The 22,396-nt window shown below is 39.0% G+C and overlaps 1 protein-coding gene and 1 pseudogene across 4 annotated transcripts in view; both read left to right on the top strand.

Annotated features, from left to right (window-relative positions):
• The window catches only part of phkb (phosphorylase kinase, beta), a 261,679-nt gene that overhangs the window by 790 nt on the left and 238,493 nt on the right, over positions 1-22,396 (top strand). For 2 of the 4 annotated variants that reach the window (XM_078210829.1, XM_078210828.1), the window contains exons 2-3: positions 611-703; positions 18,532-18,618. In XM_078210829.1, coding sequence (XP_078066955.1) covers positions 640-703; positions 18,532-18,618 — 151 coding nt within the window. In that variant the 5' untranslated portion in view covers positions 611-639. The remainder of the gene's footprint in view (positions 1-610; positions 704-18,531; positions 18,619-22,396) is intronic. The other 2 variants (XM_078210830.1, XM_078210831.1) reach the window with 1 other exon arrangement.
• LOC144493249 (U6 spliceosomal RNA) lies at positions 2,493-2,589 on the top strand (annotated as a pseudogene).

A 22,396-nucleotide genomic window follows, 5' to 3' on the forward strand; every position in this document is an offset into this window, starting at 1 on the left:
CATGATGCTGAGCAATTTAACCCCATTAAAATTTCATTTGTTTTAATATTCAACCGACTGAATTTGTAACAAAGGATCGTAAAGAAATTGTACGTTTCACCAGTTGGTTTATTTATTCGTGCACAACTTAATTATGCTGGTACATTTTTATTTTCATGCATATTTCTGACCTTTCAGGCTCATATATCATGGTAATTCCCTTTTTTTTGGAATCAAATTTCTAGTTATTCATAAATGTCAGAGATATTCTGTGAAGTTGTATTTTTTTAAAAAATATATCTAAAATCAGTGGAGCCTTCCCTATAATTTAACACAAAACTTTAATCTCTCCATTTCAGTTTTTACGTTGGTTTTTGTTACATTTTTCTTATTTACAGCATTTTACCTGTACTTTATACAATATTGTCATTGAGATAAATTCCATGTTTAAAGAACATGTTCATGTTTAAACTTACAATTGTTTAGAAATTGTATATATTGAGATCTGTTGTAATTTTGAAAAATGTAACAGTAAATGCATGCTCGCTGCTGGATTTCATTGTGCATTGTTTACTAACCTTGCATGTATGAACTAATTACTTAACATGTGAATTGCTATAATATACCGTAGCAAGAGAAGCGTGTTTTTGAAAGTTGAAAATGGAAGTTACCAACTCCGTTGATGATGGCAACCCCACCTACAATCATAGTTACTCTTTACTGGGTAAGTTGTTGCTGTTTATATCCTGAATGTAATATTTCAGCATGAGTGTCATCTTCAAATGATTATGTAAATTTGTATTGTAATGCACTTAATATCGTGGAACAGAGATGATTGTTGTTTTCAACAGCAGAAGACCAATAACTTCTCTTAATCTCCCAAGAACATGAGCCTGAAACTAAATGTGAGGCATTTAGATTACACAAGAAACCTTGAACATTCAATACCCAATTGGATCATGTTATCTATGGTCCTGCCTCATCAAAAGTAAGCAGCTGGGTGTTGAAACCAGAATTAGTTTCTCCTTCCATTTGTTAAAATTGATTCTCACCCATTTCTCCCTGCTTAAAAATAACTCAAATGTTCAGGTCATCATCTGCAAAGCTTATGCCCAGGAATTCAAAAGAGTTACTGCAACTTACTCCAAATTGGCATTTAAAAGATTTTTTTGTAAACTCAGTTATTGGATCTGTGTCCTATTAATTGTATACTTCTGGAAAAAAAATCTTCAGATGATGACTTCATAGGCACCAAATTCTACAGCTAAATTTGAAATGTGATCTTGAGAGTTACTTTCTAAGCATCTCATTTCCCATTCTACTTTCCAAGTATTGTGCCACAGAGTTCCACATCTATGAGTAACATCGTATTTGTAATCCGTTACTACAGGCTTATGACATACTCAGTAAATGAACCTTTTGGTACAATGATTTCGCAAACTCCAGTTTGCACTTGAAACACTTCCTGTTTCCTTTGGTTTTCTATTAGTTACTCCTAAAATGAGCACTTTTGTGAAGCAGTTCCATTTCCGCCTGTATCTCTCCATTGTTCTTTGTATAATTTAGTAGAGCCCCTTTGAAGATGGGGAGCTGATCAAGAAAATTAACGCATCCAAAACATAGCATTCAGATCTAGAACGTTAGGGTGTTAAATAGCTATGTCTGAGAAGTGTTTGACTGGCTCTGAACTCTGGTTTCAGACAATTAATAGTTAATGGCAAAAAGCTGTGAAATATGCATTTGCACCATTCTACTTGTTTACTGGAAAATAATGAAGGAACAATGAAGGAATTGTTACAAAAACAGAAAGTGCTGGAAAAAACTCAGCAGGACTGACAGCATCTGTGGAGAGAGAATAGAGCCAACGTTTTGAGTCTGGATGACTCTTTATTAGAGCGCGGAGAAGGAATAATTGTTGTCGTCAAGTTCGGGCAGCAAAATCAGCAATAGTGTTCATGTATTTTCTATTCAGAAATTCAGCAATCTTTCCAAGAGGATGCAATCTTTTTTACTGTTGAGAGAGATTGTCCTTCAAATCCCTCAAGTTTCAAGAAATTGTTTGACAGTTGGAAACAAAGGAAAAGGAAAAAAAGAAACGATAACCAGCAACTTGAATTTATGAAAAGAGTTTATTTAGAACAGCAGGGACAAGTAGTCTGACTTTTCGGCCCCTCGGTAATGATGTTCTCTCATGCTTACTCGCTTGTCTGCCATGGTGTCGTTCACGAGTAATCTGATGCCCGGAGTACATGGAAATATTTAACTGCCAACCATGTTTGTTGCACCACCACCAGACTACTGCTTAGAAACTTGAGGTTAATTATTGTTGCTGAAAATTCCTTCAGATTAGCAAGCACCTCTCTGCTTATGTTAGAGTTGGAAGAAATAGTAGGAAGCGACTTTGTTTATTTCTTTATTTATTTTTCTGTACATTGTTTTAAGATTGTCAGTTGTGATTTGTTGGTGTATTTACAAAATATAATTCAACTGTCTAAGCATGTATAAAAGTAGATAAATATATTTTCCCACTCTCTCTTGAATGATACAGAGAAGATCGGCATGACCCTTCACAAGAATGACATGCAAATTCATGAAACATTCCCTTTTTTGTTTGTGAGTGAGTAACAATGTGGCAGGCAGATTTTAACTTGGGCATGTGTAAGGTCATCCATTTTGCACAAAACGGTAGTCCAAGTATTAGTTAGATTACTAAAATTACATAGAATATACAGTAATACAGAAATGGTCCATTTGGCGCAACTAGGAAAGCAAACGGCATGTTGGCATGAGGTGGCCACGCTCGCCTCAATGCCGGAAGAACTCGCCCAAGGTCAACGGACCTTTGCATGGTCCTACGATTCCCGTGGCAGGTGGGATGGGAAAATTCCACCCTATGGCTGGATTTTTACCACCCACCCCCCCCCCCAACAGGAAAAAGAGCGGGCAAGTGGCGGACAAATGCAAAGTCCATTGACCTCAGGTGGGATTTTACGGTTTTGGGACGAGTGAGGCCATAAAATCCCACCCATTATCTCCAACTACTCTACTAAAACTTTCCATAACTTTAAAGATCTCTGTTAGGTCACTACTCAGCCTTCACTTTTTAAGAGTCTTTGGGAAATAAATAGTAAAAGTCTGGTAAAAGGACAGATGGCTAGGGACCAAAAAGAGGATTTACGCTAGGAGGCGGACGGCATGGCCGAGCTACTAAATGAATACATTGCATCTTTCTTGGCCAAGATATGAGAAAGGCTGACTGTGTATTTAAAAGTTGATAAGTCACCAAGACTGGATCAGATGTATCTGAGGACAGTAAGGATGGAAATTACAGAGGCGCTGACCATAATCTTCCAATTCTCCTCGTATGCAGGAGTGGTGCCAGAAAAGTAAAGAACTGCAAATATTACACGCTTATTCAAAACAAGGTGTAAAGATAAGGTGAGCAAATACAGACCAGTCAGTTTAACCTCAAGATGAGAGAGAGTTTTTAGAAACAGTACAAGACAAATTTAACAGTCGCCTGGATATATGTTAATTAGTTAAAGGAAGGCTGCATGGATGTTTTGAGGAAAAACTGCATTTAATTGACTTAATTGAGTTTTTGATGAGGTAACAGAGGACAAATGGGGATGATATGGTTTAATATGGTGTACATGGACATGCAAAGACATTTGATAAAGTGTCACATAACAGGCTTGACAGCAAAATTGAAGTCCATGGAACTTAAGGGACAGTGGCAGTGCAGATATGGGGAGGAATTTTCCCATCCTGCCCACCACGGGAATCATAGTATGCGGGGGCGGACCATGCAAAGGTCCGTTGACCTCAGGCAGGATTTTCTGGTTTTGGGGTGAGCGCAGCTAGAAAATCCCACCCATGAAGTTGGCTGAGAGACAGGAAACAGTGACTAGTGGTGAATGTTGTTTTTGGGGCTAGAGGAAGGTATACAGTAAGTTTTGCTGGGTATTAAAACCATTGCTTTTCTTGATACAGACAAATAACCTAGAATTGGGTTTGCAGAGCACAGTTTCAAAATTTGGTTATGACAAAGCTTAGAAGTAATTTGAATTGGGAGGAGGATAATTGATATACTTCACGAGGGCATAAGCAGACTGGTGGAATGGTTGGACACGTGGCATATGAAAGTTGACAAAGAATTGCGTACATTTTTGTAGGAAACGCAAAGAAAGGCAATATCAAATAAAGGATACAATTCTAAATCGAAGTAAAGGAGCAGAGGGACCTCTGTTTATATACGCATAAATCATTGAAGATGGCAGGACAAGTTGAGAGAGTGGTTAATACGGGATCCTGGACTCTATAAATAAAGGAACAAAGTACAAAAACAAGGAAGTTGCGGTAAACCTTTATATAAAAACACTGGAGTACGTATCCAATTCTGGGCACCACACTTTTGGAAGACACAGAGGCGCAGAAAAGATTTGCGAGAATGGTTCAAGGGATGAGATTTCATTTGGATTTGAGAAACTTGTTTTCCGTAGAGAAGAGACGATGAGAGTAGAGTTGATAGCGGTGTTCAAAATCATGAAGGGTCAGGACAGAGTAGAGTGATTAGGAGCTGGAATGCACTGCCTGAGAGTGTCATGGAGACAAATTCATTCATGACCTTCAAAACTGAATTGGATACTTATCAGGAGAAACTATTTTGTGAGGCAATTGGACATGTACTTGATGGGGGAAATGGGCAGTGGGGCAAAATTTGTTTTGTTCTTTCAAAGAACTGCTATAGATACAATGGGTTGAATGGCCTCCTTTTATGCTGTAAAACCAGGAGTAAGCCATTCAGCCCCTTCAGTCTGTTTCTCCATTAAGTTAGATCATGCCTGAACTGGAGCTGAACTCCACCTTCATGCTTTTTTTTTGAAACACCTTGAATGGCTGAATTTAAATATATAAATTTCAGTTTTTAGATTTTTAAGCGGCCAAGCCTCAACAACTCGGTGGAAGAGAGAGGCACGGATTCCATTACCCTTTGTAACGCTCCCCATTGCCCTTTGTAACTCTTTCTGACATCAACCCTGAACAGCCTAACTCTGATTTTAAGGTTGTTCCCCTTGTTTCCCACTAGAGGAAATATCTTCTTTGTCCATCCTGTCTAATTCTTAAAGCATTTAAGCACCTTAATTAGGTTAAACCTTAAGCATCTATGGTTACCCGGCAGAGGTGAAACCATGATCACCTGGTAGGGGTGCACTACTCGGCCTTTTGGCTAAGTCAAGCGTCAGAGCAAATCCAAAATCAGATGCACTGCATTTTCTTGTTAGCTTGGATCTTGTATGTCTCTCTTGTGGGCACCATGAATTGGATTCAATTTGAATTGGTTTTTGGAGCAAGCAAAGCTCCACAAACCAATTAAAGGCTCACCTTGTCCACTCATTGATTTGTAACTTTAAGAATGGAGCAACAATTGAAAGAAAAAATCATCTATATTCTAGGGACTACAAGTCTAATCTCTGCAACCAATCCTTGTAATTTAACCCTTTTAGCCCTGGTATGGTTCTGGGTATATATTTATATTACTGTAAGATAGCCTCTATCCCTTTGTTTTCCAGTCCCCTTGAGATAGCGACCAATATTCCATTACCAGTTTAAATATATTTGTACCTGTCCTGTAGCTTTATTGATTTTTCCTTTTTATAGCTTTTGAAAATATGGTCCTGCCTTTGTTTTTGTTGAAGATGAAGGTAATTCTCACATCTTTGATTCATTCAAAAGGAAGCCTGGACAATCAGCAAATTAAAAAATGTAGATTTTTTGTATTTCTGTTTAGCTTCCTCTTTAAGTTGCTCAATATCATTGCTGATCAATAATGATAGCAGCTGCTACTACTTTCAGACTGAGAATATTGGCCATTCTGGCTAGGCATTTTTGGGCCACAGGCGTGTAACTGGTTTCTTAGATTCGATCACAAATAACAAATGTTAATCTACACTCTGCTGAAGCATTTAAAATTGATGCATTTCAAGACTTCATTGAAATTCTGCATGTACAGCCAATAGAGCAGCATGAAACAGCTTTTTAATCTTTTAGTATGATAGGCATATGGGAGGTACTGACAGCATTGACAGAGTCACCAGTTTTCAAATATTTCGCAACAGGCATTTCATCAACTGCCAAACTACTGCTGACATTTATACTTCTGTGATCATTGACACTTATGAGCTGAGTGAAGACTTTCCAGCAGTGAAACACCCCTGAGGAAGTCAGATGGAGTTATTGAGAATTTAGAAGGGTCAGCTTAAGTAACCTTTTAGAAACTCTGTCTCTGCCAGATCTGGCAAGGGAAGAACAAATCCAAATTTTGTTTTTTAAGATAGGAAAAGCAAAGGAAGGCACAAGAAGTTTACATTTCTAGTAGATGGGGAAATAGAGATGCAAAGAAAATCAGGAAATGTTAGAACTAATTAAAAGCAATGCTGGAAATGTATAAATCTGTCAGTTTATGAAAAGATAGATGGTACCTTGCCTTCTAGCCTAGTCATCATGAAAACTATCCATTTTTGACTTTGATAGCATTACACTTTGCCTTGATCCATCTGCAGCCAAAAACCTTTATCCTTTCCTTTGCCACCTCCATACTGGACTATCCCATTGCTCTTCAATGGCTGCCCATCTTCCATTTAAAACTTTACTGTTCATATCCTATCCCATACACACAGCCCTGCTCGCCTTTTGTGTTCACTGACCTATATTGACTGAGTCTTTCAGTTCAATATTCGCATTCTTGTGTTAAAATCTCTCCATGGCCTCCCCCTCCATCTCTGTTCGCTTATCCAGCCCTGCACATCTTGTCTCAGGCCTATTGTCCATCCCCACTTTTTTTGCCTCACCACTGGCTGTTGTGTCTTCAGTCACCTAACCTCTCTGCTCCAGGATACCCTCTATAAAACTCCCTGTCTCTGCACCTTCCACTTCTCTTGTAAGATGTTCCTTAAAACCAATCTCTTTCATCAAAAATTTCATCACCCATCTTAATATCTATTTGGCTTGGTACTGATTTTTATCTGATTATATACCAAGAAAATTACAGCGCAGGAACAGGTCCTTCGGCCCTCCAAGCCTGCACCGACCATGCTACCCGGCTTAACTAAAACCCCCTATCCTTCCGGAAAGAACAAAGAAATACGTCTGTAAATGCTTTGGACGTTAAAGACGCTGTATACATGCACGTTTGTTTTGTTGTATAATTTCATCTTTATTTTTCTAGTTTTTGCTTCAGTTTAAGTAATGTCAGTTTATCTGATTTTTATCTTGAAATGTCAAGAAGAGAATCAAAAATATAATGGATATTATTGAATGCCATATCTTCTTGCACCCGACGTGATATAAAGGGAGAATGGGGGGAGGGGTGGGGGGGAAGTCTCCCAACATCCTACCTTATGAAATGCCATCATAATTTTCCTCTAATCTACCTGATTGATAGTTGCCATCTATCATGAGTGGCCACCCGTCTGATTTTTATTGTTGTGTCCAGCCTATTCATTTAAGTGCATGGGCCCTCTAAGTTTGTTTTCTTATGGCAACCTATGAGCCAACTTGTGCTTAAAATGCATGCAACTAAGAGAGAACATTGGTAATGAGGCCTATAAACTGCGTGTAAATAAAGGCCAGGCCGCAGATGCTTTATTGCCAGAGTTTTCCTACATTAACATTAAGAAACACCTCTGCTTTAAAGTTGCTGTCTTTCAAATGAACATAATTGCTATATTCTGCATAGATACAAAATTTGTTATCTTCAGTGAAGTACTGTATTTCCTCCTTTGAATGTCATTGTTTCTGTTCTCTGAGGGAAAAGAATGATGAAAATCTGGAGGAAAAAAACATGGAAGTCAGAAAAGCTGGCATCATGTGGTATGTAGAAAGCAGTTGACATTTGTGGAGAAGCAGAACCCAATAAAACCGTTATTGCTCCATACAAAAATAGTCAAGCTGGTCATTATCAGATGTGGATTGTAAGTACTGTGGTAAATCTATTAGAGGAAAAGAGTTCTGTGAGTGACAAAACATGTATGTGATGTGTGAATATATTAACACACAAAGTCGAAGCAAAATTTATTGTTGGACAAGGAGAGGATTAAAAACAAAATGCATAGACTGAAAGAGTTATCTGAGGTTTCTTTTATGGATGTGACTTGTATGGAATTTAATAGACAACTGACACAAAGGTGAGCAACAGTATTAGTTATACAAGCTGGGTGTGGTAGGTCTATGTATTATCATGCATTGTCAATTTACAGGGAGCTAAAATCAAATAAGTCCAATGAAAAAGTTAAAAGTAGTAAAGTTAGCAAACAAGTTCATCGAAAAATTATTGTGGCATGTAAATATAATTCAAATACCAAAGTCTACATTTTAATATTTAAGAAGTGACCGTAATCCACTCTTTGGTCTTTGAACATACCAACTTCATCAAATTGATCAAATAAAATGAATGCATAAGCTGGCACAGAAGAATGCTGATTCTGTTAAGTTGGGTTTGGTAACATGGATGGTGATCATGTGATTAAAGTTCATCCAGTCATTTACCCATCTAAAGAAGGTATATTTTATGATGAACTGGAAAGAACTGGGGCGGCACGGTAGCACAGTGGTTAGCACTGCTGCTTCACAGCTCCAGGGTCCCGGGTTCGATTCCCAGCTCGGGTCACTGTCTGTGTGGAGTTTGCACATTCTCCTCGTGTCTGCGTGGGTTTCCTCCGGGTGCTCCGGTTTCCTCCCACAGTCCAAAGATGTGCGGGTTAGGTTGATTGGCCAGGTTAAAAATTGCCCCTTAGAGTCCTGAGATGCGTAGGTTAGAGGGATTAGTGGGTAAATATGTGGGGGTTGGGCCTGGGTGGGATTGTGGTCGGTGCAGACACGATGGGCCGAATGGCCTCCTTCTGCACTGTAGGGTTTCTATGATTTCTATGATTCTATGAGAATGGAGCAACTTGTGCAATAAATGCATTATGATGGCATTGCCGGATGCCATTGGCCTGGATTTGTGCATTAATAATAACAGTGAAGCTAACAGCACTCACTCTTGGAATGAAGTAAATCAGACAAAAATATCCAATATCTACAGTGCACTTAAACGTTAATGTGCAATTATTATCAGAGATATTCCACTCTCCACAGGGTGTTCTGTAACAGTTCTCACTGATGGACTGAAACCAATGCAATAGTCAAAAGTTGTGGTCCTTGCACTAGCTCTGGAGTTTGCATATTCTCCCCCCGGTCTGCGTGGGTTTCCTCCGGGTGCTCCGGTTTCCTCTAGTCCAAAGATGTGCAGGTTAGGTTGATTGGCCATGATAAGTTGACCTTAATGTCAGGGGGATTAGCAGGGTAAATATGTGGGGTTACGGAAATAGGGCCTGGGTGGGATTGTGGTCAGTCAGACTCGATCAGCTGGATGGCCTCCTTCTGCACTGCAGGGATTCTATGATAATTTCTACTTCCTGCGTTAGGCTCTGAGTATTCTTCAATCTGGTTGGTTGAAGAGTTTCTCTGTTTCTTCAGCTACTCACAGATGCCACAGGACCCCTAAGGAGGGGCACTCTTTGAAACAAATGCCAGTTAGATCAGATGCCAGAAAAGGACAGGCCTTTACTCAAAACCCCACAAGAACTATGGGTAGCTGTTAGCGAAGTGAATGATGAGTGCTTTAACTTGACCACTGACTACAAACTTTAGGCCACTATGGGTGATTTGGGCAGAGAACAAACAAACCAAGTCTGACAATGAATAAGAGAATAATAAGCTGAATAAGAATAAAAGCTCAAAAGTATCAGATATCAGTTACACTGTGCAGCTGGAATCAAGACCAAATGGGGATGAAGTTGGAAGCAATCAAACACAATCAAGAAAAAGAACAGGGAAGACTTGCAACAATATTTTAGATGGTAAATTATTTGGACAAGTCAACTGCCAGAAAACTCTTAAGATAGCTTGTAAAATATGGCTGAGCTCATTCCAGATAGACACTCAATAAATAGAGAGAAGATATATAATAGCGAAAAGCATTTTTGCAGCTAACTGGTTTATCCATGTTTTCCTTTTCAATTTGATATACCATCATCTCGAGCAAGGGCAGTCTTATGGTGCAGTGGAGCATCCCTACCGCTGGGCCAGAGGCTCCAGGTTCAAGCCCCACTTCAAGAGCTGATGGCCAGAGAAGGTGCATTCATAACATGACCAAACAGGATGATTATAAGCCATAAATTGTTCCGACATGGTTGATGGCAGGCAGTAAGAGCAACAGAGTTTTCTGGTTAGCCATATTGCAAGAGGTAACGACAAAGCACTGCAATATGGACAAATCTAGTCCATGGCCGCCAGTGCCCTCTAAGGGCATGATACCTGAAGAAGGGGGAATCTCAAGGAATACCTTTTCCTCCAAACACTTGTACTACTCTCGTTTAGTGCACTACTTATCCTGAAATGGTGTTCAGTATTGGCTGGAATTCTCTGGCTATTCAGGCCTGCAGTATTCTCTGGTCCTGCTCGCGGCACACCCCTGCTGTCATTTCCTAGCAGTGTGGGGTGGCTTCAGTGGGAGGTCCCATTGACAGTGACGGGACCCAAATATCCCACCACCAGTGAATGGCGCGCTGCCTCCTGTCGAGAAAATCGCTGAGGGGAGGCCAGGGAATCTTGCCCATTGTCTGGAGAGCAATTGCCTTTTGTACTGTTCTTTATACGAAAGATGAGAAACAAAGGTTTACGGTCTACCATGAACATCTAACTTGACTTCTGTTGAGAAATAACTTTGTTTTGTTTGGAAGAACTCTGCAAACTCTGTAGACTGCATTGTATAATAATTTAATTCACCCGGTATTTGCCTCCAAGCCTCATGAGGAAAGATTTTGCTTTTGATGCGTGTTTGGATTTAATGAGATCATTGCTTTGGCAGAAAATGCTACTTGAGCCAACAGTTGTGGCATTGCAATGGAAGTAGTTTTAACTAATAAATGTATATTAACAGCTTGAGTTTGCCTTGTTCACCTTTTTAAATGCAAGATTTTATAAAGAAACATGTTGTTTCCAGATGCGAGAAATGCTGAAAAAAAATCTTCAGACCAGTCGGATTAAAATATTACGCCTGGAACATCTTTTATAATGTTCTTATCAAGTATCCAGATACCATATGCATTTCTAGCCAAATGCAATTCCTTGGTGCAAATTTCCATCATTCATTCTATGCTGGCAAACAAAATTTAAACTTAAATTTGAACTTAATATTTACAGGGACGGTGAAATGGGTTTTCCATCAGAATGAAATCGTCCTTTTTAATGCTGAACTAAAATTCATATTGAATAACATCCCCCTCTGATTTTGTGGCTTCGGCTGGTAATTTGTATTGGCATTTAAAAAGGGATAGTAGGGCCAATTCAATGTCTGGAAACTCATCACCATGTTCCAATATCTAAACCAACTTATTGAGAAATGCATCGCTGGACAATCTGTTTGTCCAGGATAATGTAGACACTCCTCCTAGAGAGAGACATATTCACTTTCCAGAGAGTTTAGTGCAGATTGGCTGAGAAAGTTTAAGGACTCCCAAGTATTCACAAGTGTACTGATGGAATCTAGTTTAATTATTTTTAAAGAGTCTTTGAATGTAAATTTTGATTGAAGTTTTGTTTTGCTGATCAAGACAAGAGGTATTAGTGCTGCGATGGAATGGTTTTCCACATTTTCACCAGCATTAGCATTAAGCACTCCTAATTTAAGTATTTAATTAAAATTCCCTTTCCTTAGCCTCACAACGTGCCTTCTGCCTAAACTCCAAATTCTTATTGCACCATCATAAATTTTCCATTTTGCATCCTAACCATTTACTTTGAGGTTGCAAGTTTGCCCCAGATTACATGCCACTAATCCATATACACAGAGTCTGTCTAAGGTTCCTCAGCCTTGTTGTACAGTGGCAATGATTGCAAAAAATGAATGAATCTTTCAACTCGGATATAAAAAGAAACCATTTCTAATAGTTTTGCACATTTTACTACCACGTTCTTTCAATGGCCAAACTGTGGTCCAACATAACCAATGTTAGCGGAGTTTTCCGACAAGGTCGCAAATGTAATCAGGAAACCAATGCCACAGTATAAAGGTAAAACTTTATTGAAAAATCACTGATCAATAGGAGAAGTTATGTTGATGGTCTCAGATACAGAATACCCGGACCACTCGAGTAAGCTCTAATGTTATCAGTAAAAAACAGGACAGTTATGCATTTTCTTAATCTGATTCTCCACCTTTCATTAGAAACCATAGGAACCCTACAGTGCAGAAGGAGGCCGTTCGGGCCATCACGCCTGCACCGACAATAATTCCACCCAGGCCCTATCCCCATAACCCCAGGTATTTACCCTGTTAATCCCCCTGACACTAAGGGACAATTTATCATGGCCAAGCCACCTAACCTGCACATCTTTGTTTAATGTCCATACTAATATAAATCTTTGTCAGTTATTTCAGCCAATTGCTTAGTAGTTCCCAGCATAATGGTTTCTCATTTGTCCATTACTAACTGAATGTTACACCCCTCTTAGCTAAAGTTACTTCACTGTTGCCTGAATACAGTAAACACCACCATAAAAGTTGAAGTTGAGGTTCCCACTGGCTCACTGCCAAGTTGAGTAGACATGTGTTCCTGCGTTCAGGGTCATGCCTAATCTAAGTCAGGGTGGCGAACCAACTATTCATAAAATTGCAAAATAAGTTCACTTTTAATTATCTCCCAGCTATGAGTCTGCTAACTAAGGCTTCCCATTCCTTTGGCTCTAAACTATTGAGCTTTCCCATTATGCCTTTCGGTACCTTGCATTGACTGAAATGTTAATCACAGTAAAATACTTTGAAATGCATTTAAAATATCAACTTGTCTTAAAATCATAATTACTTGTTTTAAATCTCTTACTGCATTAGATGTGGGTAAGTTATCCTCTTCCTACTGTTAGTCCTGTCAGTGTCTGTATTCTGTCTAAAATAAGAGAAATCTAAAATAGTCGCCTTTACCAAACTTTACCCCTTCAGATGCATAGGCTGTATCATTTTGGTATTCTTATAGGCTGTGTTTATGAAAATTCTAAAAAAAACATTCCTGTGTGACATAGTTGTGTACAATCTACCCATTTTGCTTTGAAATGGTAGATGTTACTGCAAAAACTTGAGATTCACTGACTAGATATTTATCCAGTGTCAATACTAAGGGAATCAAGGGACTTGAGAACAGTGCAGAAAGGTGTAGCTGAGGTAGAAGATCAGCTATGATTTTGTTCAATGGCAGAGTGTGTTCAAGGGAGTAAATGGCCTTCTCTTCTCCTATTTCTTATGTTCTTACAATCTGGGACAAAATAAGCATCAAATACTGTATGTATAATAGGAAAACATAAATGTAATAAGAAAACTCAGGACAAGCCAGTTAGTTTTTAGCCAAATAGCTTCCATTTGAGATCATCTCTAAATTCCTGATTGAGACAATGGCAAGTTTCAATCTTTGCTGTGCGTGAAATGTCTTTCAAGAAGAATTGATACTGAGGTCTCCCGCTGATCAACCACCAGCTTTTAAAATGACTCGGTGCTTTTTAAACTCTGCTTTTAACTATTCAGCAAGTAGATACAAAAGCAATACTACTTTTAACCTCTAATTGTGGAGGACAAACTCAACAATATATCTAATTCGGAACAGAAAATTGATTTTTATAGATTTGATCCTCTCCGAAGATATTGGTCTTGGGCTGACTAGAGATGATAGTTTCCAACGAAATGAAATATGTAGCCATATACATGAATGAATGCGATTGCAGATTTGGGATTAACAATTGCCCCCTTAATTGCATTATTGACGGCCAGTGGACCACAACTCTCTTGGAAGGTTTAATCAACCATGAAATTGATACAAAATGGTAAAAGTCAAAATATCTATGTCTTGTCATACAGATGTCAGAATGTAATCAGAAATATCTCAGAAAATACAAATACTTTGCATGATTTTGTTAAACATACAAATCCCTCCAGAGGCAAGGACCAATTATTTTTCATCAAAATAATGCAACAAACTAAATTAGAAAGAAACAATTTCAGTATTTTGATCGAAAAGACAAACTGATTTTTGTGTGGATTAAATAAGCACTTCTAGCTATCCTTCAGTGTGCTAACCCCACTGCTGCCCAGTTTCTCTGGAGTAACCATTCTAGTAATTTGATTCTAGGTCAGATGATGCATTGTTCCTTTCTTGGCTAACACAATTTTTGGATTCATGTGAACCAGGAAAGAACAGCTCACATAATGTTGCTGTTAGTTCAGGGGAATGGATTAAATCATGGCAGGTTGCTTCCCACTGGATACGTAAATCGAGATATCTTGATAACTAACCGATTCTATGGTTGATCTCCATAATAAAACTCTAAATTGCAACCTAGTTACTAAAATTGTGAGTGGAAGTTTCGTTAATACAAAACTGGAATCCAGAATTTCCCATTACTCGAGTAAAATGGCAGGGCCATTAGTTACACCACTGTGCAGGTAAGGTTTAAATTTATTTATTAGTGTCACAAATAGGCTTACGTTAACACTGCGATGAAGTTACTGTGAAAAAGATTGATGCAATTCCTTCCTGCTGGAATAGCATTGTTTGTATTTTGGAAAATCTCAGCTGTTAGAAAAGAGTACTAGTCAGTGGAACAGTATTACCTCTGGACAGAGTACAGTATTTTTTATTCTTTCATGGAATGTGAACATTGCTGACAAGACCAACATTTGTTGCCCATTCCTAATTGTCTTTGAGAAGGTGGTGGTGAGCTTGACCTCGTACAGACCATCTGGTATAATACACCCACAGTTCATCACAGAAACATAAATATGCATTTTCCTGTGATGTTTTGTGAAGATAAACTTGTGCAAAATTTATTCAACCCTATTTGCTCATCATTGCCTTCAGTGAATTGATTTGCATTATCAGTTCTTTCTGTCCCACCATGTGTGTTGTTATTGTCTGTTGCCCCATCACCTTCAGCAGGTAACACTGAACACCTTACTGTTTGCTACAATGATGGGGAACGATAGTTCTTGCATTTTTTAATCATTTACTGGATGTGGATGTCATTGACGAGGCCAGCATTTATTGCCCATCCGTAATTGCTGTTGAGAAGGTGGCTTACAAATTTGGTGGAGTATTTTGAGGAAGTGACAAAAACGGTTGACGAAGGAAGGGCCGTGGATGTCGTCTATATGGATTTCAGTAAGGCATTTGACAAAGTCCCTCATGGCGGGTTGGTTAAGAAGGTTAAGGCTCATGGGATACAAGGAGAGGTGGCTAGATGGGTAGAAAACTGGCTTGGCCACAGGAGACAGAGGGTAACAGTCGAAGGGTCTTTTTCCGGCTGGAGGTCTGTGACCAGTGGTGTTCCGCAAGGCTCTGTACTGGGACGTCTGCTATTTGTGATATATATAAATGATTTGGAAGAAGGTGTAACTGGTGTTATCAGCAAGTTTGCGGATGACACGAAGATAGCTGGACTTGTGGATAGCGATAGCACAGTGGCGGCACGGTAGCACAGTGGTTAGCACTGCTGCTTCACAGCTCCAGGGTCCCGGGTTCGATTCCCGGCTCGGGTCACTGTCTGTGTGGAGTTTGCACATTCTCCTCGTGTCTGCGTGGGTTTCCTCCGGGTGCTCCGGTTTCCTCCCACAGTCCAAAGATGTGCGGGTTAGGTTGATTGGCCAGGTTTAAAAAATTGCCCCTTAGAGTCCTGGGATGCGTAGGTTAGAGGGATTAGCGGGTAAAATATGTGGGGGTAGGGCCTGGGTGGGATTGTGGTCGGTGCAGACTCGATGGGCCGAATGGCCTCCTTCTGCACTGTAGGGTTTCTATGATTCTATGAAACATCGTCGGACAATACAGCAGGATATAGATAGGCTGAAAAATTGGGCGGAGAAATGGCAGATGGAATTTAATCCAGATAAATGCAAAGTGATGCATTTTGGAAGAACTAATGTAGGGGGGAGTTATACAACAAATGGCAGAGCCATCAAGAGTATAGAAACACAGAGGGACCTAGGTGTGCAAGTCCACAAATCCTTGAAGGTGGCAACACAGGTGGAGAAGGTGGTGAAGAAGGCATATGGTATGCTTGCCTTTATAGGACGGGGTATAGAGTATAAAAGCTGGAGTCTGATGTTGCAGCTGTATAGAACGCAGGTTAGGCCACATTTGGAGTACTGCGTCCAGTTCTGGTCGCCGCACTACCAGAAGGACGTGGAGGCTTTAGAGAGAGTGCAGAGAAGGTTTACCAGGATGTTGCCTGGTATGGAGGGTCTTAGCTATGAGGAGAGATTGGGTAAACTGGGCTTGTACTCCCTGGAAAGACGGAGAATGAGGGGAGACCTAATAGAGGTGTACAAAATTATGAAGGGTATAGATGGGGTGAACAGTGGGAAGCTTTTTCCCAGGTCGGAGGTGACGATCACGAGGGGTCACGGGCTCAAGGTGAGAGGAACGAGGTATAACTCAGATATCAGAGGGACGTTTTTTTACACAGAGAGTGGTGGGGGCCTGGAATGCGCTGCCAAGTAGGCTGGTGGAGGCAGACACGCTGGCATCGTTTAAGACTTACCTGGATAGTCACATGAGCAGTCTGGGAATGGAGGGATACAAACGAATGGTCTAGTTGGACCAATGAGTGGCACAGGCTTGGAGGGCCGAAGGGCCTGTTTCCTGTGCTGTACTGTTCTTTGTTCTTTGATTAGCTGCTGCCTTGAACTGCTGCAGTCTCTGTATTGAAGATTCACCCACAATGTGTATTTCTGATGAGGCATGTACAGTATCTAGCAATGGGGTGGCACGGTAGCACAGTGGTTAGCACTGCTGCTTCACAGCTCCAGGGACCTGGGTTCGATTCCCGGCTTGGGTCACTGTCTGTGTGGAGTTTGCACATTCTCCTCGTGTCTGCGTGGGTTTCCTCCGGGTGGTCCAGTTTCCTCCCACAGTCCAAAGATGTGCGGGCTAGGTTGATTGGCCATGCTAAAATTGCCCCTTAGTGTCCTGAGATGCATAGGTTAGAGGGATTAGTGGGTAAATATGTAGGGATATGGGGGTAGGACCTGGGTGGGATTGTGGTTGGTGCAGACTCGATGGGCCAAATGGCCTCTTTCTGCACTGTAGGGTTTCTATGATTCTATGAAGGTCTTCATTTGAATTGAAGATGACTAATATTTCAATAATCTCTAGATTTATTAACGAGAAGGAGATAAACTTAGTCAAAGATAAATCCCTAAATTGGTAGATGAAACAGCGCTTTCAAGAAATGACACTCTTGTGAATTTGGCAACAGGGAAAAATCAATAGCGATCAGATCAGTCGATGTGGGTAATAAAAATGAAATCAAAGTGCTAAAAAATCTCAGCAGGTGTGGCAGCTTCTGTGGAAAGAGAAACAACAAACATTTCAAGTCCAATATTATTTCTTCAGAAGAGTCATATTGGACTTGAAATATTGGGCAGAATTTTCCTGTCCCACCCACAGGAATTGTAGCAGGTGGGGCAGAAAATTTGGCAGACTATTTAAAGGTCTGTTGACCTTGGGCGGAAATTTCCAGTCTTGGGGCGTGCACAGCTGGAAAATCCCACCCATCTGTTTCTCTCTCCACAGATGCTGCCAGATCTGCTGAGTTTTTTTGGCATTTTGTGTTTTTATTTCAGATCTTCAGCATCAATAAAACTAATGTTGTTAATTGAACCCTCAAAAAAGAGTAATTTATAAATTGACTGTGTAGCATTTAGCTTTGGGTAATTTTTGCTCATACAGCATCCTGAATAAATCTCCTGTGATGAACTGGACATATTATGTTAAGAACTGAATATTTTTTGATGACTGTATTATGAACATTTTAAATACTGGTATTGTTTTAAATGCATATATTTACAAGGCTGCTGTTTTTTTTTAGCAGAAATCATTTTAACAAAGTGTTATCTTTGAGATAATGTTCAATGTAACCATGGCAGAGAGTTAGAGGTGGTCTAATGGATAATCATGTACTGTACCGCTATGTATAATTATGTCCTGGAATAAGACTTTGTGCAATCTGCAGAAATACAAATGGTGAGGGAATGGAAAAGGGGTCACCTTTAATTTCATCTGTCAATGATTAGTGTTAAGACTGCTGATAAATTTAAACATTCAAAGATGGAGTAGAATTGGTATTTTAATTTTACAGTAAGTTCAAATTTTCTTCAGACCTCCAGTATTGCACATATGTACTGTGAAAACAATTTGGAGAAGATTTACGCTGAAATATTGCAACAATATGAAAAAACTAGTCAAAATAATTTTAGTTCAGATACTACCCTTTCCGCATTTTAAACTTCATTATTTGTTTAGGATATTTGACTATAATGCAATTCTATAAGCAATTCTGTTTTGACGTGCATTGAATTAACTTTGCATTGTGACACAAGCGTGTATTATGCTTATGATTTCTAACTGATTTTTAGCTACACACTTTCATCTCCATGTGATTGAAATATGCAGTTTTATCTTTCCTTAGACTCTGTATATGAACCAGCCAGAACTATATCAATAACTTCAGCAGATCAAAATCGGTTGGACAAACTTGACAGATATTACAGAAATGGTAAGATGTTTTAAGCACAGATTTTACATTTATAGTTTTGTATCTGTAAAATGCTAAGTTTTTGTACATAGTTGTCATGCAATCTATTATATGGAATCAGTTCTTGGATATTAGTGAAATGTATGCTGCTCGGGAAGAAAGAAATAATCATGTAGTCCATGATCATGATATTGTGAGTAGATATTACATTATATTCCCTTACTATTATATTATAGATTTCTTCAGTTAGAAATATAATGTAACCTCCGTGTTATGTATGTTTGGCAATTGCTGAGAAATGAATGGCAGTTTAACAGAAATAACTTACATTTGTGTATTGCTTTATTACATCTTCAGCACTTCCCACCCTGCTTTACGACCAACAGATTTATTTATCGGGTAGTCACTGTCCCCATTTAGGCAAACACAGCAGCCAAGATGTATGCAGCAATACTCCGCAAAGAGCAAGATAAACAAATGACCAGTTACTGGGGAGTAGGCCACAATGTTCACAATGCATTTGTTGCTGCACAGCATTCAGGTCCTTCTCCACAAGGCACCCTAGTGCCATAAAAAGCGGCTGTGTCTTTCTGCACTCCAGTTATTCCATACTGATGCACTTCGCTGCTACTGTTTCATTCAGCCTGAGTGAGGAAGTTTGGGTGAGATGGCGGCTTAGGAATTTTAACAAGGGTCTCTCCAGAGTGACAATCCACCGGTGATTGTCACTCCGAGTAAGTCATGGATCAATACATTTTATTTCTCAGCTCCGTCTAAAACAGGTAAAAGTAACAGTTTTAAAGGATTTTTTTGTCTTAAATTAATAGATGGCTATATGAATAAGGGGACTGTGGACAAAGAAGGCATTAAATGACCGTACATGAGTGTGGAGACGACGGGTGAATTTATAGTGCTGGTGGCTTGATTATATTGTACTCAGTTTTATCTATTAAAACATATTTATGAAAAATTGTCTGATATATTCTGCAAGTTCCTTGTTCTTACTTTGCATATTTTGCATGGAAAAGTGTCCAACATGTTATTTTTAAGGAAAGCTTCGCAAGTTTTGTTAATTTCCAGTTGTTCTGTGAAGATGTGACAGTTCAATTTACTGTAACATTCTCAGAAAGTGGCTTGATGTTATATTTGCCATTTTCGCCACTCGAGAATCCTCATCTTAACCAGTATTTGAAAATATTTTAAAAATCTAATATTGAACCGATTGTATTTTTATATTGATTTATCTGCTGCTTGCATCAGCAAGATACTTTTCAAATAACTCAGCTCCATCTATTTTAAACGTAAATTGTTGTATGTCATGTCTTGGAAATTTTTATGGAGCACAATAAACCCATGGATACTCGAATGATTGAATTCAAGCTTAGTGAAAGAATGGGAATCAAGTATTCCCATGGAACGTTCCTAGAAATCTCAACACATTGGTACTCATGTTGTGCTGTGGTGATTGCAGTACATTGGGCATGCTGTAAAACAATGAACATTTGATACAATAATTATATTGAAATTGATTCAAGGTCAGCAAGTTCCAAGTATCTGAAAATATGCTTCAAGTTTCACATTTAAAAGTAAATATTCCAAACCATTTGTGTTTTTCTGGCACAACGTATAAAAGTTTAAATTAATTGTCAAAGTTCATTGCTTGTAGCCCCGCGATTAGGTGGTTTTCCTGTCATGGCCATGCCACCTTGCAGTTGTTCTAAGCAAGGCCAAGTGTTTTCTCAAATGAGTTTGAGTCTGACAGCATTCCTGTGAGAACAGCCTTAATTACAAAAGGAAGCAAATGGTGTGGTTCCCTTGCTGCAGGGTAAGAGTCATATTCCGATTTGTTCCATTATTTCTACTTGGAAAAGTGGTCAGAAACTTCAACATTGTATCATTCCAGTGTCAGTCCCAGGACTGGAGGCTGAGTTAATTACTTGCTTTGTTGTAGGTCAGCGACATTGTGGCCTTTTCTTCGCAAACTGTGTCATCATCTTGTATTAATATTCATAACCTCCACTGCATACACAATCATCCTTTCACAATTTCTGTTTAAGTTTCAACATTAAATGTAATGACTGAGGCTTCCGATTTCTTAATTTGAATGCCCTGAGGAATAGATATCCATTAGCTCTTCATAAGATAGGGAGAAGGGTCAGTGACAAATGACTCCCCATCAAGGGTTGACCACCAGGAACTGATGTCAAGCCTGTCCAAAATCCTTCTAGCTGCCTCTGCTCACCCCTCTTTCCTTCATTCCACAAGATGGGCACATGTTCAATAACCAACATGTTTTGTGTCAACAATTTGTTGATCAAATTTAAGGAACAAATAACTGAAAAGAGTTTGGGCCTTGTGGTGATACCATTGGGCCCAGCACATGACATGAATTATGACCCAACAAGTAACAAATTGTGATACTGGAAATATATGCAGTAATAAATAATTTCTAAAACAAATAATCCACTTGCCCATTTGAAACACTTCTTAAAACCTGCAAAGAACAATGACTGGAAGACTTGGCAATTAAAACAAAACATTTAACTTAAATTGCTGGATATTTTATATGTTGGACTTGTCATCCTTTTATTAATTGAGAATGATGTTTACAACATTGGAATTGTAAATTTAAATTTTTTTCTTCCCTGTGTGTTACTACTGTTACCTGTTTATTCACTAATAACACTCATCGCTGACATCAATTATAGCTGTCCATAAAGATATACTTAAATTGGCTTTCTCCTTCCTGATGTTACTTTGCTTCCGGCATTAGCTCAAAGAAATCTCCAGCATCTAGCAATAGTGATGTCATCAAGCAGGCTAAGCAGCCAATTTCTTAGAAGAATTCTCACAGACAGCAAAGCAGAAGTAAGAACCACTAATAGTCCTGCACTTTTTAATCATTTTACTGGCAGCAAAACAATGATGGGACATGCATGTAGGGTTAAGGTGATGGAAGTAATATATCAAACAAAAATAAATTAAAAATCTGTGGAAGCTTTAGTATAATGGAGAAATTAGACATTCCACCAATATAAAATGAGTTTTTCCAGAAGTGAGATTTTTATAACAATAATTATGAACTTACTTCATTGTTTAAAAACTCAGTTACATTTCATTCAACAAGACATAATTTTCTCAAGGATTTTACAGAGACTAATAGTATAAAAGTGCAAGTTTGCATCAATTCTAGTGATTTCAGAATATTTTCATCTGCCAGAACTTCAATGGTGCACCCTGTGGGGGAGCAGGAATTCACGGACAGCAGCTTTTGTATTTCCATATTTAATTGCACATGTGTAGATGCCTGAAGGTGTTGCTAGCTTCACAGTTATGATGATAGCAAATGCTGACAGTTTCCGGGTGAACAGATTGAATGTATTGCAAATTCTCTTATTTCATGCGCTTAGTGCATGGACACTGGTTTCCCGCTGCTTCTTGCCAATGATAGCATTTTTTGATTTGCATATGTTAATTAAAGGATAAAGAGCACATGGGAACTACTTCCAAATAAGGTTTAGAATTAAATCAGTCCATTTAGATTACTCGACAAAGAAACATTACTCCACCGTTACCTGACAGATCTACTCAGGTTCCAACTTGATTTCTATTTTTAGTTACTATTAATGCTTCTCAAATAATCTTGGCAAATAGTAGAGTAATGGTGTGACAGCAAGCATCTGTTAACTTCACTTTCACAGCTATTCTACAGAACTTTGTGTGCAGTTTAAGTTCATTCTTGCGCAAAACAGACTGACAATATGTGGAAAAGATTAATCTGGAACATTTTCTGCATTTA

Source organism: Mustelus asterias, chromosome 4 (assembly GCF_964213995.1).
Source record: "Mustelus asterias chromosome 4, sMusAst1.hap1.1, whole genome shotgun sequence".
In the NCBI taxonomy this organism is placed as follows: Eukaryota; Metazoa; Chordata; class Chondrichthyes; order Carcharhiniformes; family Triakidae; genus Mustelus; species Mustelus asterias.